The sequence below is a fragment of the Panicum hallii genome, chromosome 6, assembly GCF_002211085.1.
Source record: "Panicum hallii strain FIL2 chromosome 6, PHallii_v3.1, whole genome shotgun sequence".
Lineage (NCBI taxonomy): Eukaryota > Viridiplantae > Streptophyta > Magnoliopsida > Poales > Poaceae > Panicum > Panicum hallii.
This window is the reverse complement of record NC_038047.1, coordinates 5,853,160-5,872,547: the sequence shown is the minus strand read 5'-3', so window position 1 is coordinate 5,872,547 and position 19,388 is coordinate 5,853,160. Positions and strand designations below refer to the sequence as shown.

Genomic DNA, 19,388 nt, shown 5'->3' with positions numbered 1-19,388 from the left:
GGCGCCACAGCGGCGTCGCAGTGTGGAAATGCGGCGCCATGGACGGTGGCGCCGCCAAAACGGTTAGTTTTAAAAAATAAAAATTTTCGCGGTTATTTTTGGAGATACTTTCAAAAAGCGGTTAAAAATAAAAAAATTCCCGGTGTATGGTCATACTCGGTGTATTACATAGGTATATGATATATGATGCTCGTTTGACGGCGCTAATCAAAGGATATAATATCTCCTGCTCGAACCTCTGATCAATGGATGATCGCTTCCGGGTTTAGCAGCTGTTTGGTTTGCTTTATAATCTGAATTATTATATATGGAATTGTGAAATTATGAACTATGAACTATAATATTCGGTATTTGAACTATTGTGATGGATCGTTCTTCGTTCATGTGAGATATCATAGTCACTAGAAAGCACGGACGAGGTAGATTATAAAATGCACTCATTGACACCAAAACGAAGGCTTTGAACATACATACAAACATAGCATATGAAAAAACACTTACATCTATCACAAAAACTGTCAAAACAACACTTGCTCGTCAAAACTGCATCTCTCATCACTTTTTTATATAGTCGGACAGTGGAGCTCTGCTGGCAAGTCATCAACAGCACTAACTGGGGCATCCGGGACAAGCGAATCCAAAATACCATCGACAGGACTGTCTGACAGTTACTACTAGGACAAGAGACCGACTCATTTTATTATTGTTGAACTTGGCATCACCAATGGTTGGGCGATGGTGAATAAAATGCCCTGGAATTCGACATCTATAGCAAATGTATCCAGGTGGAGGGCTGGAGGCGTCTTGTTTTCCTGTGAGTAGTGTTGAATGATATGACCTGGAACACCCAAGAGCGGCAGACATAGCCCGGTTGAGGTGTCTGTTAGCATTTTAGCAACCTAGTGGGATTACTCGATTCAGAGGAAGCAGGATACAAGACCTCAGGGGAAGGGAGGCCTGGAATCAGCAAGCCAGAAGATACTAGAAGATTCTAGAATAATCTTGTAGATGAGGGACTTGGGGGGGGGGAGATGAAGACAGAGGAAGAGGTTCTGTTTCTGTGTAAATGATTTGATGCCCCCTCCGGTTGCTACTCCTGCACTCTTGTTTTTTCTAGAATCATCACCACACTTTATTCAACATTACGGGTGATACAAACGCCATCTGGTGACGCCATAAACCATACATGACGACCAACACTACTATAGATAGAGCTCCTGGCTAATATATGAGCATCTTCATTAGACTCTCGATACTCATGGACAAACTCCGTTCTACTGAACTCTCTAGCTCTAGACAAAATCTCATGAACAATGTATCCATATGGACACATTGTTCGTGAGATGTGGACACATATCCATTCCTTCTCTTATTTGCCGGATGACGGAAGAATTATCACTCGCTATTCTGAAGTTTTAGATAGCTAGATCACTAGCCAGCGCCATGCCTTCCCTACATGTTATTGCTTCCATGGTTTCTGAGTCCGTTAAACCAGTCAAGACCATAGCTGATGCTCACGGAAATTACCCTCTATATCTCTTGCAACTGCTGCAGCTGATGCAAAACCCGAACTCTTAGATAGAGTTGCATCCACATTGATCTTCAACATTCCTGCCGGTGGGGAATCCACTGGGGACGAGTCTGCGCAACTGTCTTCTCCCCCTTGTGTGGTTTTGAGTTCTGCAGATCCGCCACAAATTTTGTAACAAAATAATACATGGACAGAGGACTTTGAAAAGTGTTCTCATGTATCGCTTTCCTCCTCGCATACCAGATTGCCCATAATGTCACTGCCACTCATACAAAATCATCATGTGACAGGCTCTTCATTACTGATAGTAGCCAGCCCTTTGCGTTCACTTCACATGTCTCACTTAGCAGTTCTAAAATGTCATCATCTTCTAATGCCCATACACTCTTAGACATGTTGCATTCCAGAAGAGAATGCTTCCATGAGTCAGTTGCTCCACATATCGAACAAGGACTGCTATCTGTCATTTTCCTGTGGTGTAAAACATCCATAGAAGACAACGAGCATCTAGCAAGCCGCCACAAGAATACTCTAATCTTTGATGGTACTTTAACTCCCCAGAGTTTAGTCCATTCCTTCTCTTCCTCTTTTCTATTAGATCTCCCAGCATTACTTGACACTTTCATAGATGCTAGCATTCTATAAGCCGATCTCACAGAGAAAAATCCATTCTTCTCATAATGCCATGCCCAAAAATCTTCTTAGCGTCGATTACATAGAGGTATATTTGAAATTACCTCTATATCCGCAGGTGTAAAGAAAGCTTGCAATTTTCCCATGTCCCAACACGCTGATGCCACATCAATATTCTCACTCACAAGTTGAGGGGGATTTGTCATGTTGCACCTGATGGGATTTGTCATGCTGCACCTGATGGGTCTCCTCAGTCCTGCGGTAGGAAGCCAATCCATCGACCATATGTTCGTAGTTTCTCCGGTCCCAATTCTTCTTATAAGACCTTGTTTCAGAACATCCCGACCATCAACGATGGATCTCCAGATGCGTGATGGCGAGCTTCCCAGATTTGCATCCAAGAAATCTCCATTAGGATAATATACTGCCTTCAATATTCTAGCACTTAGAGATGATCCATCAACAAGAATTCACCATGCATGTTTCGCAAGGAGAGCTAGGTTAAACATCTCAAGATCTCTGAAACCCGAGACCGCCCAGATACTTGGGTTGCACCATGGTGTCTCAAGCAACCCAGCAGGTTCTTCTTTTTCCTTCCTTGCTGCCCCACCAGAAATTGCGAAGGAGACCATCAATGTGCTGACATAAGCCCCGCGGCAATCTGAAACATGACATTGAGAATGTGGGTATCGCCTGAGCAACTGATTTTATGAGAACCTCCTTACCACCAGCCGATAAACATTGCTCCATCCATCCTTGTATTTTATTCCACACCCGGTCTTTCAAATATTTGAAAGCACCACTAGACGCATTCCCAACATCTGACGGCAAACCCATATACTTTTCATTGAGGGCTTCACTATGCACATCAAGAATATTTTTTATTTGATCCCGTAAGCTCTGACAACAACCCTTGGGCAAATGGATCGAAGATTTGTCCACATTAATTTGTTGTCCAGAAGCTTTACAGTAAATATTTAGAGCCTCCCGCACCTCCTGAGCATTCATCCTATCTGCATTGAAAAACAACAGGCTATCATCTGCAAAGAATAGGTGGTTTACCATCGGAGCCGATGGTGCCACCCTAATGCCATTGAGTGTAGATGATTGACTTCTAGCTTTTAAAAGGCACGAAAGGCCCTCTGCTGCTAGCAAGAACAGATAGGGGGAGATAGGATCTCCCTGCCGAATACCCCTTGTCGGTGTGAATTTCTCCAAACTCTCACCGTTTAGGAGAACTGAAAAAGATACTGAATTGACCAATCTCATTACCATCTCAACCCATTTACGATGGAATCCCAACCGAAGCATAATTGAGCGGAGGTACTCCCATTCGACGCGGTCATATGCTTCCTTCATGTCAAGCTTCAAGGCGCAACACCTCAAATCCCGAGCTCTCTTTCTTTTCATAAAATGCAGACACTCATATGCTGTGATTATGTTGTCTGTTATAAGTCTCCCTGGGACAAAGGCTGATTGTTCTTCAGAGATAATTTCTGGTAATATAATCTTCAGCCTATTGGCCATCACCTTGGACATATATTTGTTTTTAATAAATATTTTTATAAAAATAAAAAATCAAAGTTGTTCTTTAGAGATCATGTGGCTGTCCAAAACAACTTCATTTAACCGGAGGGAGTATGTAACCAGATATCAATACCCCTTCAAGTCCATACTGTATGTAAATACTTAATACTCCAAGCTCGCGCCCGAGTTACTTCACTGGTAGATGCAAAAAATGACTCGGGCTTTATTTTGTTGTGAGCTTGTCTTGCACAGAAATTGACTGCTAGTGAGAATTGTCCTGAATCACTTCACTTTGAATAAACAATTACTTCCTCAGTTTATGTTTATAAAACGCGATGGGACATGGTACGGCCATCCAAATTAGATTTTGACCATCAATTTCTCTAATATTATATTACTTATAGTTATAAATTTATAATTATTAGAAATTATATTTGATTACAAATGCAATCATGTCAAATTTACATTTAAAATAAAAAATTAATGGATAAATTATTGATAAAAAATTGTAAATTTAGAATTTTGATATATGTGCGCTTCTCGTAACCAGGAACGGAGGGAGTAGGTCATTTTAAAAACAGATTGTATTAACATAGTGTGTTTATAAATAAATAATAATATGGTATACTAATATGTATCTAACCATACTCCTTCTATCTCAAATTACTATTTGTTTTGACTTCTCAAAATGCTTAAAAAACTATATATGTAGATATATATACTATATATACGCAAATATATATAGTAAAAACTATGTACATAGAAAGGATAAAAAATAGTATTTTGAAGTGGAGAAATGAAATATTAGCTATTGCGAACTCCTCAAAGAAAGTACACACAGGCCATGCGAGGCTAGCTTGCAACTTTTGAAGCTGTCCGTCGTCACTCACCCCCCAGCTTCCGTTGAAAAGGAGATCGAAGTTCATTCCCTTTTGGCCAGCCGGGGAACCCGATGCCATATGCTTCCTTCCGGTTGCTGTCCACTTTTGAATCCTTTCTTCTTCAATTCAACCCCTGATTAGATACTACAGCTGCATATTTATTTATTAACATTAAGCACAGACAAGATCACGTGGAGGGAAGACTTGCAGCTCCTTCCATGCTTACTACTGTACTCCATATGTTGTGCTGCTTGATGGACATCTGTGAGACTGAGAGTGAGAGTGAGAGTAGTTTGAGGACAATTGAGGATACTAGTTTGAGGATACTAGTTTAGTGCGCCCACTATCAATTTGTCCGCCAATTTGCTGCTGACCTACCTAAAGACAAAACACCTCCTTGAGCATTCAACACTCCTGCCCACTCCCTCTTGAGCTAATTCTTGTGAGTTTTGAGCTAGAGTTTGAGTGAGACTTGTTGTGAGGTGTGAGATTGAGAAGCTTTGAGTGTGTGGTTCATTTTCTTCATCTCAAGAGCACTTGAAGTATCTCCGGGCATTGATTCGTGTTTGTTACTCTTGAAGCTTGCTTCTAGACGGTTAGGCGTCGCCCGTTGAGTGCCCTCTCCGTGTGGAGCACCCAGGAACGTTTGTATTACCCACTCCTTTGTGGAGTTCTCTTAGTGAGCACCAATTTCCTTTGTGGGAACTGGGGTGAGGCAAGTGGCTCTTTATGATAGCCCTCCCTTTGTGGGATCCTCAACGGAGACGTAGCCTTCCTTAGTGGAGGTGAACTTCGAGAAACAAATCACTTGTCTCTTGTGTTTGCTTGAGCTCCCTTTTTACTAACCCTAGTTGCTTGTTTGAGCCCGATCTCTCTCCCTGTGTTATTCCTTGTTATATTTGTGGTTGCAGGAGGTTCCTAGCATCTAACCTTACCTTTTGATTCAAGTAGAATTGGCAGTTTCGCTTCAGCCTTTAATTCCGTTTTAATTCACTCTGTTGGGTCGGAAGTTCCGCCCCTGTACCGGAAGTTCTGGACCCCCCCGGAAGTTCCGATACAGCACCGGAAGTTCTGACCAGTTTTAACCGCTGCGAAGAATTTTCAGGAAAAATTGAAGTGAGCTTATTCACCCCCCCCCCTCTAAGCATCTCGAGATCCTTTCATAGCGGCCAACAACCAGGAGTGTGCAGATCCGCGTTGTAGAAGGTCGGATCGGACACGTGATGGTCGGGAGCGGGCCTCGCCGTTGATGGAGGAGGACCTTTTCTTGCATTTTGAAAATTTAGAGCCGTCCTCTTATATAAATTGTGAGTGGTACAGAGCCAGAAGCAGAGCATTTAGCATTTATTGTATTAATGAGTTGATTCTGGATAGTGACTACCACTATAAGCGCACAGTTATATAATAGTATCATGGTTCATGATTTCCTCAGTTACACTACCTAGTCTTCAACTTGTATTCGAACAAAAGAACTGAATATTTATTATTTTCCTATCTGCAGTATTTTTTTAGTTGGAAACTATTTGTTGTTTGCCACTTGTTAATATTTTAAATAACCATATGCCAATGCTACAGATTGGTTTCCCTACTGGAAGACCTTGGTGAGAAAATTCCATGCATTCTGTATTGCCACTATCATTACAGTACTATAGCTAAGGTGAAAACTCAATATTTGTTGTATTTTATTACTTTAGGAGCTATGTTTAGCTGCCTTCTATTTTACTTTTTTGACCCATTTTGATCTTATGCAGGTCAATGGAGTAATATATTCTTTAGTCACTAATATAAATTATTTGAGAACTCGGGCAGTTTGGCAGATGCTTCAGGTATGCTATTCTGTATTTTTCATAATTTCCTTGTGTGGTTGGGATGGACTTGTGACCATTCTTAGCTGTGGCTTGTTAGGTCAACGGTGGTGGAGTATATTTGGACAGCAAGTTTAGACCAATTTATATGTGGCTTGATGCAGCTCCTTCGGTATGGACCAAAAAAATAAATCATTTACTATGTTTGCAAAATCAAATGTATCTGTGCCTGCTATGCTTTGTTGTCATCGTGTCATCTTTTCCTTTTTCATTTCTATTTCTATCTGTGATATATGTAGGCACATCCAAATGCAATTTACTCTCCCCATATGCATGAAATTTTATCTCCCTTGCAAGTCATGTTGCTTTTGTTCTTGTTTCAAAATTCTTTTGCCGTGAAGAATATTAGCGTTACTACAATTGATCATAACAATAAACATTGCATTTTGTGTTGTTCATTATTAAATTGTGTGCGCGCTCTCTTCAGGGTTCTTTCTCTGTTCCTGAAACAAGTACCTCCGAAGCATCTACCTCATTCATGAAGCCAGATTCAGAAGGGATTACATCACATGGTGACAGATTGGGTTTGGACAGCTTTACACAGTTGCATTCAGGACCCGATACAACTCCTTTGGTATGCTTAACATCGACCATCAAATGAATCTTTTGATGCTTTGTTACAATTTTTTTTACTATGTTACCATCACATTTGATTTGTGATAGATCTTTCTTTTTCACCATTTCTATTTCTACCGGTGATACCTGTATGCTGTATACATACTATCACCGTATACATGAAATCTTATCTTTCTTGCAAGTCATGTCGTGTTTGTTGTTTGAAAGTGCATTTTACATTGAAGAAAAGTATTGTACGATAGGTTGTGTAAATAAGCAATGCATTTTGTCCTCAGGCTGATTTTCTTTTTCAGAGAGATAATCTTCATGCCTCTTGGTTTGTTCCTAAAACAAGGACTCGAAGATCATGTACTAATTCCATGAGGCCATATACAGATGAGGATATGTCTAATGAAAAGTCCGTGCCTGGTCCCCAAATTGTTCCTGGAACTAGGGAACTACCACTGGAGGAGTTTATTCTGATACCTGGTAATGAGTTCTCTAAATCAAGAACTATATTTTCTGGTGGTACTTCCTTAAATGTTGCTGATACCACAAGGACTGGGAGAGTCCTTGGACTAGATGTATTGGAAGATCTTATTTTTTTCTCATGATGTGGGGTTGAGCTGGGATGGGAAGTTCGACTTGAGTACTATATATGTCGTTGATGGAGTCCGTGCAGAAATCCGCGCACCATATTGTGAGAAGTTCTGTGAAAAGGCAAAATTCAATGACTACTTCAGTTACATTTGTAATATTGTTGAGCTATTTAAAATAGAAGGGATTGGTCTTCCTGCTTTTTTCACCTAGTTGGTAAGATTGCTGTCAGATCCTCCCCACAGACCTTCAGGGTGCAATATAGCTCAACTGGAGGGTTACCGACGTAGACTGCATGGCTTTTGGGATTGTGTATTGACTACCCTTGCGCTGAGGTCCTCATCGGCCAGAAGTGGATTATTTAATGGAATTCGAAGGATACGCCGCTCCGCGCCATTGAGAGTTAGATCTAAGCTGAGAGAGATATTGGCAAGTGCTCAGCTTAAAGGTGACTGGAGAAAGCCAATCGCTGAAACAGGACATCCAGTCCTCAAAAAGGTTTTAGAGTACATCCCTGGTGATGGAAGCGATGAGGAGGCCAAGGAGAAGGAACCTGAAGACAAGAAGTTTGGGCTTTTTACACCTGATAGCAGTGAAGAGGCCAAGGAGAAGGAACCTGAAGACAAGAAGTTTGGGCTTTTTACACGTGATGCTGATAGCTTGTCTGTTTTTTGAAGACAAGTAAATGAACATGCCAAGTCTAAGGTGAATATTTTTTTCCTTTTTGTTTTCTGTTTGTTTTCCTGATTTTCATACCAGAATTATTGCTGTGAAGGAGGATTTGGAACTGGAATGGCGAAAAGGGGTGGTGAAAGAACCTTTTAACAAACTTTCAGAGTTAGAACTTCTAACCTCTCATTATCTTGAAGACGAACTTCCAGTTATCTTGGAAGCATTGCTATGCTCTGATGATCTCGTGACACATGAGCTCTGGGAATGGTAGGGGCCAATAATTTTTATGGCACTGCCTTAACTTTTAGTTTAGTCTAAGTTAGTATTAATCAACCTCTTTACTTCTTGCTTGCTGCAGCTGCTTGGCCTAGTCGCCCATCCGCTGGTCTAAGCAGCTGCAGTTGCTTAAATATTTCTTTTACAGCTCTACAGCTTTTAGAGCGTGTTTGCTTTGAATTCTGAGAACGCTGTCTACGCCAGGCAGCATCATCTGGCATTTGATTGTGCTTGCTTGATACTGCCTCGTACAGGCAGGTTTCTCAAGGCATCATCCAAACAAGTTACAGCCAGCATGTTTGAGCAACTTATATGTTGGAAGTTGCTCAAACATGCTGGCTGTAACTTGTTTTTAGCGTAGACAGCGTTCTCAGAATTCAAAGCAAACACGCTCTAAAAGCTGTAGAGATGTAAAAAAAATATTTAAGCAACTGCAGCTGCTTAGACCAGTGGATGGGTGACTAGGCCAAGCAGCTGCAGCAAGCAAGAAGTAAAGAGTCTGATTAATACTAACTTAGACTAAATTAAAAGTTAAGGCAGTGCCATAAAAATTATTGGCCCCTACCATTCCCAGAGCTCATGTGTCATGAGATCATCAGATTATAGCAATGCTTCCAAGATAACTGGAAGTTCGTCTTCAAGATAATGAGAGGTCAGAAGTTCTAACTCTGAAAGTTTGTTAAAAGGTTCTTTCACCACCCCTTTTCGCCATTCCAGTTCCAGATCCTCCTTCACAGCAATAATTCTGGTATGAAAATCAGGAAAACAAACAGAAAATAGAAAGGAAAAAAATATTCACCTTAGACTTGGCATGTTCGTTTACTTATCTTGGAAAATCAGATAAGCTATCAGCATCACGTGTAAAAAGCCCAAACTTCTGGTCTTCAGGTTCCTTCTCCTTGGCCTCTTCACTGCTATCAGGTGTAAAAAACCCAAACTTCTTGTCTTCAGGTTCCTTCTCCTTGGCCTCCTCATCGCTTCCATCACCAGGGATGTACCCTAAAACCTTTTTGAGGACTGGATGTCCTGTTTCAGCGATTGGCTTTCTCCAGTCACCTTTAAGCTAAGCACTTGCCAATATCTCTCTCAGCTTAGATCTAACTCTCAATGGCGCGGAGCGGCGTATCCTTCGAATTCCATTAAATAATCCACTTCTGGCTGATGAGGACCTCAGCGCAAGGGTAGTCAATACACAATCCCAAAAGCCATGCAGTCTACGTCGGTAACCCTCCAGTTGAGCTATGTTGCACCCTGAAGGTCTGAGGGGAGGATCTGACAGCAATCTTACCAACTGGGTGAAAAAAGCAGGAAGACCAATCCCTTCTATTTTAAATAGCTCAACAATATTACAAATGTAACTGAAGTAGTCATTGAATTTTGCCTTTTCACAGAACTTCTCACAATATGGTGCGCGGATTTCTGCACGGACTCCATCAACGACATATATAGTACTCAAGTCGAACTTCCCATCCCAGCTCAACCCCACATCATGAGAAAAAAATAAGATCTTCCAATACATCTAGTCCAAGGACTCTCCCAGTCCTTGTGGTATCAGCAACATTTAAGGAAGTACCACCAGCAAATATAGTTCTTGATTTAGAGAACTCATTACCAGGTATCAGAACAAACTCCTCCAGTGATATTTCCCTAGTTCCAGGAACAATTTGGGGACCAGGCACGGACTTTTCATTAGACATATCCTTATCTATATATGGTCTCATGGAATTAGTACATGATCTTCGAGTCCTTATTTTAGGAACAAACCAAGAGGCATGAAGATTATCTCTCTGAAAAAGAAAATCAGCCTGAGGACAAAATGCATTGCTTATTTACACAACCTATCGTACAATACTTTTCTTCAATGTAAAATGCACTTTCAAACAACAAACACGACATGACTTGCAAGAAAGATAAGATTTCATGTATACGGTGATAGTATGTATACAGCATACAGATATCACCGGTAGAAATAGAAATGGTGAAAAAGAAAGATCTATCCCAAATCAAATGTGATGGTAACATAGTAAAAAAAAATTGTAACAAAGCATCAAAAGATTCATTTGATGGTCGATGTTAAGCATACCAAAGGAGCTGTATCGGGTCCTGAATGCAACTGTGTAAAGCTGTCCAAACCCAATCTGTCACCATGTGATGTAATCCCTTCTGAATCTGGCTTCATGAATGAGGTAGATGCTTCGGAGGTACTTGTTTCAGGAACAGAGAAAGAACCCTGAAGAGAGCGCGCACATAATTTAATAATGAACAACACAAAATGCAATGTTTATTGTTATGATCAATTGTAGTAACGCTAATATTCTTCACGGCAAAAGAATTTTGAAACAAGAACAAAAGCAACATGACTTGCAAGGGAGATAAAATTTCATGCATATGGGGAGAGTAAATTGCATTTGGATGTGCCTACATATATCACAGATAGAAATAGAAATGAAAAAGGAAAAGATGACACGATGACAACAAAGCATAGCAGGCACAGATACATTTGATTTTGCAAACATAGTAAATGATTTATTTTTTTGGTCCATACCGAAGGAGCTGCATCAAGCCACATATAAATTGGTCTAAACTTGCTGTCCAAATATACTCCACCACCGTTGACCTAACAAGCCACAGCTAAGAATGGTCACAAGTCCATCCCAACCACACAAGGAAATTATGAAAAATACAGAATAGCATACCTCAAGCATTTGCCAAACTGCCGGAGTTCTCAAATAATTTATATTAATGACTAAAGAATATATTACTCCATTGACCTGCATAAGATCAAAATGGGTCAAAAAAGTAAAATAGAAGGCAGCTAAACATAGCTCCTAAAGTAATAAAATACAACAAATATTGAGTTTTCACCTTAACTATAGTACTGTAATGATAGTGGCAATACAGAATGCATGGAATATTCTCACCAAGATCTTCCAGTAGGGAAACCAATCTGTAGCATTGGCATATGGTTATTTAAAATATTAACAAGTGGCAAACAACAAATAGTTTCCAACTAAAAAAATACTGCAGATAGGAAAAGGAAAATAGAGATATTTTACCCAATGAGAGTAAGTTGATGTCCATTTAAAAAGTTCTTGATTGTCTCCGCTAAAAACATTGAACAAAAGCAATAAGAGCGATGAAAAAGGTTGTGCAAACAAGGTGTAGCTGAAAAATAAAACTAACCATCTGGACAACCAGGTTCAAGAGATTTCAGAGTAAGTCTTTCATATGATACTTCGGGTACTTCGGGTCCGGGCAACAAATCCTAATAATTAGTATCATGATATTAGCTGGCCACGTCATATACAATGCTTGCACACTGAATTAGAAAATTTGCACTAACAACATAATCAATGCCCATGATAAACTTGCTTACCACATTGGGAATCCAACCATGCCGAATATTGAGATCCAAGCAATCCAGAAGCAACCATTCTGGTGTCACCGTAAACCCATCTGTTCTGCAATGTCAAAAATACAAATATTAGAACGCCAGCAGCCAGCCTAAAAACAAAGCAAAAGGATAACCAATATGGAAAGCTAGAACTACAATCACCTGTTGAAGACAACATTCATGTCAAACCCTTCGGCCAATTTTGGTGCCACATCCCATATCTGTCTTCGTATTTCAGGAGAATAGGCCTATTGACAAATACATACATATATACATACGCAAAAAGGACCAGGATTTGAAACTAAAAATTCGAATTCAAAATTCAAATTTAAAAGGACCTGCATTTAGCACTTTCTCTAATAAGAGTGAAGACAAGATTAAGTAGATAATCCATTGAAACCACAGTTTCATCTCATTCAAAAAAGATGTCCCCCTTGAGCAGTAGAATATTGCCTGTGGTAAAAAATAGAATAAATCCAAATCATGAGGAAATATAATACAAAAAATGAAAGTAAAGCCAATTTCACTTACAGACGGCAATTAGGGCGCATGGGCCATCATTTATCTGGTGGATAATATGGGTAGATCGTCCGAAAAAATCAATAGGCCTCATATTCAAGTTGCCACGCATGCCCTGTGAGAAACAGATTTGAGGAGCAGCATTTTTTATAAGAAAACATGATATCATTCCAGCAGTTTTGCACTTACAGATATAATTGCTTTCTCCTGTATATTCTCATCTTCCTCCTCAGCCTTCCCATCACCTTTCTCCTCGGTCTTCCCATCGTCTTTCTCCTCAGTCTTCTCATCGTCTTTCTCCTCATTCTTCTCATCATCTTTCTCCTCATTCTTCTCATAGTCTCTGTCCTCGTTCCTATCCTCCTTTTTGTCATCGTTCCTATCCTCCTCTTTCTCCTTGGGTAGTAAGCGCCCCTTCAGACCCATCTCCGCTTTTTTCTTCCACGTCTTTCTTTCATTTTTTGTTAGTGGCTAAATCAAATGCATGATTTCATTGAGTTAGCAAAACATGCCTAAAAATCAAATAGAGCAAGAACTTCAACATTCTGAACTTACCAGTATTGATTGAATCAATGAATTTGTAGGCATGAAGTTACGATCAACAAAATATCCATCATCATTTCCCTAATTAACCATGCAAAAAAACAGTTAGCTTGATTGCTGTTCAACCCTATAAACTTAGTCAGTCATCAAGCTGCGGCCTTGACTGACACTGGGCAGTTGCAGATGCAAGACCAGCAGCAAATTATTCAACATAACATATCATGATCACATGTAACATAAAAAGATCGACATACCTCTCTTAACCTTTCCCACACCGCATCGGTATGAGTACTCAACAAGGAAATATCATTCAGCAATACATAAATTTGGTCTTCAACCTATAAAATAATAGGGATATATTTTAGGAGGAAAGTTCGCTCACTTTAAGAAGAGGGGAGGGTCACTATCTCTGAACAAATCAACTCACCTTAGATACTGTAAGTAATGTTTCATTCCAAAGTAAGAGAGAGGGCTGTCTCTCTTCAAGGTCATTTTTTAATGAAGAGAATCTGCACTCAGAGACATGAATAAATCGAGTTTTAAAAGCAACAAAAAAAAGTAACACTTGAACATATATATAAACTTCCATTTACCCATAAGGGGTTAGCTGAGGGCCCCTCAAAAAAGTCGAGATCCTTGCACCTAAAATTAGGGAACAAAGAAAAGATGTAACAGAATAATCACTTGCAAATATTGTTTTGCTCCAGAAAAATTGAACACTTATGTTGTAGAAATTTACAACCGGTAAGCTCTTCTGGTTCAGCTGAAGAGAATGCAAGCGCAGAATAGAACATGTCGTCTTTACACCCAACATCATACTTTTGATGCTCGGGTAGAAGTGATTCATACATAGCAAGAGTTACTGCAAGTCTGAAGTAGCAGCTTCTGTGTATGGAGGAGCCCAACTCCACATCCTAATGAAATATCGAAGTATCAGCCTTTACCCCAATAAAGATCTCAAATCTTACAGAAATGTTGATGGATTGAAGGAACCAATATTTAAAAAAGCTCATGTACAATGGGTACCTGGCGATCAACCATCCAACCATGATGTAGAGGGACACCGAGACAACCAAATAGTGCAGTTTCTAAGGTCTGCTCAAAACCACAGGAGCTGAAAAAGGACATCATAAGCATTAGACTCTGAGAAGGACAATCACAAATACTCAATTAAATCAGTATGAGTCACCTAGCAAATTTCACATCAAAGTACAAGCTGCCCGGGAGCTTCGGCAATACACCAAGAACTTGTTTATTGAACTCTGATAGTTCCAAGTTTTGTTCCAACTGCAGTATAATAAGTGGACAGTAGCATAACTTTGAGTTAATGAACATTATTCTTGCAAAATAATTGCATCTATACAGTTGCATACCTGCATTTGTGTATTCCCATACAACAGATAACTCTGGACAAGATAGATGAGGTGGCCCTCAGACACCTTCTTGATATCTAAATTGAGAGTTATCTTCTCTCCAAGAAGGAGAACATTACCTGCATTTCCAATAAGTTCAGTGACGAGGGAAAACACACTACAAATGATATTTAATGTCAAATTAATTTATAAACTTGTTGGATTGTACACCGAAAGGTAAAAGTATGTAAACAGCATGAATTCTGGGTAACCAGCCAAGCCACTAAAGTAGATATACAGAGAGAAAAACTAAAAATTCAGCCACATTGACTTACATAGTGCTACTAGAGAGCAGCGTGTATTCTTATTCTTGAGGACAATAGGTGTGCGCCGACCAAGAAATTCAATAATTCTTGTTGCATACCACACAACAGAAGTGGCACCTTTCTTCCTTTTCTTCTTTACCATATCAAATGGCAAAATTCTGATCCTGCAACTGGGGAGGGTGCAAAGTTGGCAAAAAACATTATTCAAATGAAACAATGAATATCCACAGTATCCAAGAGGCACAACTTGAAAAGAATAGTACCTCCCTTATAGTTTTTGGGTAAATCATCACTTCATCTTCTTCTATTTGATCCTTTTTTCTGTACCCTCCGAGCTCGGGACATAAATCAGAATCAAGGAGACTTGTAAAAACAATACTGTTCAAGGAAGATAATAAATTCATTAGAGTTCAAACTCACAGGTAGCAATAATAGATAACATGTATTCTTTCTATATACCCACTGTGAGTATTTAACCTACTCAGAACAAAAGTTGCATGACAGGTTAGCAAGAACTAACAAGAACAGGAAGATGGAACATAAAAAACACTGCCATTAATGTTAACAGAAGCAAAAACAGGTGGGTCAAGTAAAAAAAGACTATATCTTGTCATCCAGAGATCTACGGTACACTATTTTATACCCATTTGACTAAACCCAGTCACAGAATCAATATTTTACAGGTTTCATCTTCAATGTTATTTTCACTTGAAGTAAAGAAGCGCACAGCAAAAGGTAGAAGTGGTAAATGTGCACTATGAGATGACAGGGAGGTGTGTGGTCACGGTCCTCATTCCTGTAGGCTCTTGGCCAGGCCCAAAACGGCAGTTTCGTCTGGACCACCAACCCCTGCGAATCCCCAGCGATGCGCAACTCTCCCTTCGAAGCTAACATTGAGGCCGCTGCTTCCTGGTCATTTCGAGCACACAGGGAGGTGCATGGTCACGGTTGATGTCCGACGAAATTGAGATTCATGACAATGGAATTTTACCTAGTCAACCTAGTGCACCAAAGAGGAAGGCAATCTGTGCTGCCAACTACTCTCTGGATGAAGACATCCAATTATGTGAACCATGGGAGAACATAAGTTTGGATCCTATCACCTGAAATGAGCAACCTGCAAGGCCTATTGGAAGTGAATTCTGAGAACTTCCATGCCAACAGAAAATTTACATCTGACAGGAATCCAAGTTCTCTTGAGCATAGGGGGGCGACAATTCACAAAGAGTGTCAGAAGTTTCAAGGCTTATATGACGAGGTTGAGCATCGTCATCCTAGTGGAGTGTCATACCAGGAACATGTAAGAATTTTATTAGGTGCTGCACCATTGTTGCTACAAGCTGCTGCATCTTTGATATTATTAGGTGCTGCATCTTTGATTTCAGTTACTAGAAGCTCAAAAATGTTGCTAAAAGCTGCTGCGTCTTTGATTCTATTAAGCTGCTGCATCATTATTTTTGTTAAGCTGCTGCATCTTTGGTTTCAGTTAATAGAAGCTCAAAATGCATATGCAGATGGAAAGAAGGGGTTTCCTTTCCTTCATTGTTGTCTGAAGATTAGGCATAGCGAGAAGTTTGCCCCCTCTCAACAACAAAAGGCCAAGGGAAAGCAATTCACCAGCAGCAACAGTGGTTGTGTTTGATGTAGAAGATGGTGAGAGTAGAAAGAGCCAAACCCATGACTCTTCCATGCCTAGCAGTAAAAGGCCTATGTGTAGGAAGCAAGCAAAGGAGAAGCTGAAGAAAGGAGAACAAATGGATTGTAACTTGGTAAAGAAATTTCTTGCAGATTTCAGCCCAGGAAGCAGGGCCTATGTGTGAGGAAATAGAGGAATTAAGAATATGGGCTTTGTTTTGAGGGCTCCTGCTAGAGTTCAGCCCAGAAAACAGGGCCTCCAAAAGTGGGGGAGCACCCAAATAAAAAGTAGTGGCCCTGTTTTGGGGGCTACTGCTGGAGTTGCTCTAATAGAATTATAACAAACATTTTTATTAAAAATTAAAAGTTTATAATGTGTAAGAACACATTGTTCAAAATACTAGTTTTTGTAAACAAGGAAACTTTTTTTTGTATAAATACATGAAAAATAAAGCACAGATTCCAATAAAAGTGATTGTTCTTACACAGCATAGCGATCTTGCTCAAGTATCTCAAGTACTTTGTGGCAGTATTGCACAGCCAGTTTGTCAGCACACTTAAGGAAATACTCACGACCTTCATGTCCAGGCCCTGGTATTCATAAAGACATGTACCAATTTAACACAATAGGAAAAATGTAATGACAAGAAAAAAAAGAAAGTATTGATGTAACAAGTCATCCATAATCATGTTCGTATGATTATTCCTTCAAAATGATCAATAATTGTATTATTCGTTTGTTCATGACAAATTAGCATACAAGCCATACACTGATGTTGTAATTATTAACATTAGTGACCAACCGAAACATAACACACTTACCAAGCTGAGAACCAGGAGCATTAGTAACAGAAATCATTCTCATATGATCTGCAAGGAGGCGGTAAGCTGTATCAACTCCATCAGTATCAGCTTCACCAACTTTACCCGAATAGCTATCAAATTCTTCACCAGCACGCTGCATAAATGCTTATAAGTCATCATTACATGTCATTGACCATGGAAATCAATAATATTACACAGCTAGTTATCATTTGCAACAAAAGGTAACTTGAAGCGCACATGAAAACTTACACAAGAGATGCAATCAATTATGTTATCATAGTCATCTAATTCATAGAGGCTTTCTTTCTTTTGAAGGATGGCAGCCAAACATTGAAGATTAATCCCTGTTATGATATGTTTGGCTTGCAAAGGACTCAATACGCCATCTGCTTGCCTATTGAACTAAGAAATGAAGGAAAAAAAAGAAGAAGTTCATAAATAATTAAATATAAGAAGCTTCATATATTTATGCATGCAAAAGTCCTTAAAACAACCTCAACGAATACAATCCTGGATATCTCAATAAATTTGCCATTAACACCATCTTGGTTGTTTGAACCATCAACGAAAATTCCAACAGATGGCCCACAGGGACCAGTTTCACCGCTCATCCAAAAATCTTCCTATTATTCAAACACAGTCCATAAATATTCGTATAAATTCAAAAAGAAGTTGATAAGACATTACCTTCGACATAGAAGGTAAGATTCTTTCTTCCCCAATGCATTTCTGCAATGCAGTTTTTGATTCATTGTCTGGACTCAAACCAGAAGATGTATCACCACTGAAATATGTGGCATGTATTCTAGATTCTGGTAATCCATATTTCTGCATAGTAAAGAAGTACACACACAAAGAAACTTTTAAGCATGTCTTAATACTGCTCCCTCAAATTGCAATGATGTAAATGTCATCTTTTAAGCATGCTTCCATCATATCAAATAAAAGTAGAGCCTGGTACTAACACTAAGTTTGAAATGACATGTAGATGTGTCACAATTCCTACTTCATAAACTATACCCAAACCTTTCACTATGTCTTAACACCGCTCCCTCAAATTGCAGATGTAAATGTCATCTTTTAAGCATGCTTCCATGATATCAAATATAAAAGTAGACCCTGGTACTAACACTAAGTCACAATTCCTATTTCAGAAACTATACTCAGACCTTTCACTATTAACACAACTCATAAAACAAGACTACACAGAAACTACGGGGAGCCGAAGCTGTACCTTGCTAAGAAGACTGTGTAACAAGCCAATGGCTTCCTCCTTGAAGTAGTCCCCAGAAGACCAACTCCCGAGGATTTCTGTAAATCGATGGTAAGTTGTGTCGCTTCTGAAGTGTTCAATCACATCATCAGAACTGGTAACAATGCATCTCAAAGAAAAGCAGGTTCGATGACTCCCTGTGCCATTAAGGGCCCCCTTGAACCGGTTCAGGCATGTATGTATGAGGGGCACCTTGGGATCATCGATGGGGATCACCGGAGTCGATGACAACTTGGCGTACTGATTTTCCCCGAGATAGGAGAAAACGTCTCACGAATCTCATACACTGGCCAGTCCAGTGAGAACCATGAGGTCTTGGGCGTAGCTCCCGCCATCACCAGAGATTCTACGACGAGCAAAACAAGGGCTGCAGATCAAGCATAGAATAGATGAAGACAACCTTGCCACGAACTCGAAGGCGGGGAAGTACAGAAGTAGAGCGGCGTGGACTGACCTGTGAGTCCGGAGCAGGACAGCGAGAACGGATCAGGGACGGCAACGAAGACCGGCGAGGAGCCGAGGAGGACCGCGAACGTTAGTGGCAGAAAAGCAGAACCATGTTCTATGCTTCCAAGGTCCCTGGGAACAGCGGCGCGGCGCCTGGGCCTAGCTGCGGCTCCCGCGCGCTCGCGCGCGTGCTCGGCTTCCGCGGCGCGGAGGCCGTGCCCGCCGTCCGACGGCGAGGAGGCCGGGGAGGATGGGCTTCCTCCGACGTCGCACGGGCCAGAGCCGGAGGAGCGACGGCGGCCTCGCCGCGGAGAGCATCGGTGAGAATCGATAGCAACCTTGCATTCCGGCACTTCTGCTATCATGCTCTTTGGGAATAACCAGTGTATGCTCTTTGAAACATGCCAAAACAGCTCTCTCTGCCTCAACATACCTGGCCAGGGAAGATGAAAGCGGTCGTGGGCTTGTAGTCCGCGAAGAGCCCGTCGCCCACCGCCACCTCCGACCCGAGCGACGCCGCGGCGGGAGCCTGGGCCG

The 19,388-nt window shown here is 40.5% G+C and overlaps 1 protein-coding gene, 2 long non-coding RNA genes and 1 pseudogene across 3 annotated transcripts; 2 read left to right on the top strand and 2 right to left on the bottom strand.

Annotated features, from left to right (window-relative positions):
- Nucleotides 1-6,072: 6,072 nt before the first annotated feature.
- LOC112898571 lies at nucleotides 6,073-6,721 on the top strand. Its single transcript, XR_003229854.1, has 3 exons — nucleotides 6,073-6,229; nucleotides 6,324-6,398; nucleotides 6,478-6,721. It is a non-coding gene; the product is annotated as an uncharacterized LOC112898571 (long non-coding RNA).
- Nucleotides 6,722-7,329: 608 nt separating this feature from the next.
- Nucleotides 7,330-8,632, top strand: LOC112898066 (annotated as a pseudogene).
- Nucleotides 8,633-12,343: 3,711 nt separating this feature from the next.
- Nucleotides 12,344-14,819, bottom strand: LOC112898569 (ubiquitin carboxyl-terminal hydrolase MINDY-1-like). Its single transcript, XM_025966905.1, has 12 exons — nucleotides 14,681-14,819; nucleotides 14,367-14,485; nucleotides 14,183-14,280; nucleotides 14,020-14,107; nucleotides 13,733-13,907; nucleotides 13,587-13,635; nucleotides 13,421-13,502; nucleotides 13,248-13,331; nucleotides 13,006-13,074; nucleotides 12,640-12,921; nucleotides 12,463-12,565; nucleotides 12,344-12,384 (listed from the first exon to the last, which is right to left on the bottom strand). The coding sequence occupies exons 1-12, from the start codon at nucleotides 14,811-14,813 to the stop codon at nucleotides 12,344-12,346; spliced, it is 1,323 nt and encodes a 440-aa protein (XP_025822690.1). The 5' UTR covers nucleotides 14,814-14,819.
- Nucleotides 14,820-16,827: 2,008 nt separating this feature from the next.
- LOC112898570 lies at nucleotides 16,828-17,536 on the bottom strand. Its single transcript, XR_003229853.1, has 3 exons — nucleotides 17,381-17,536; nucleotides 17,129-17,264; nucleotides 16,828-16,897 (listed from the first exon to the last, which is right to left on the bottom strand). It is a non-coding gene; the product is annotated as an uncharacterized LOC112898570 (long non-coding RNA).
- Between the last annotated feature and the right edge of the window lie 1,852 nt (nucleotides 17,537-19,388).

Excerpts from the sequence above, each read along its gene's own strand:
- LOC112898569 (XM_025966905.1), bottom strand. The coding sequence starts at position 14,813 with ATGGTAAAGAAGAAAAGGAAGAAAGGTGCCACTTCTGTTGTGTGGTAT. Across the intron at positions 13,636-13,732 it reads ACCAGAAGAGCTTACCGGTT|GTGCAAGGATCTCGACTTTT; the intron begins GTAAATTTCTAC and ends CCCTAATTTTAG. Across the intron at positions 12,385-12,462 it reads ATGCGCCCTAATTGCCGTCT|GCAATATTCTACTGCTCAAG; the intron begins GTAAGTGAAATT and ends TTTTTACCACAG.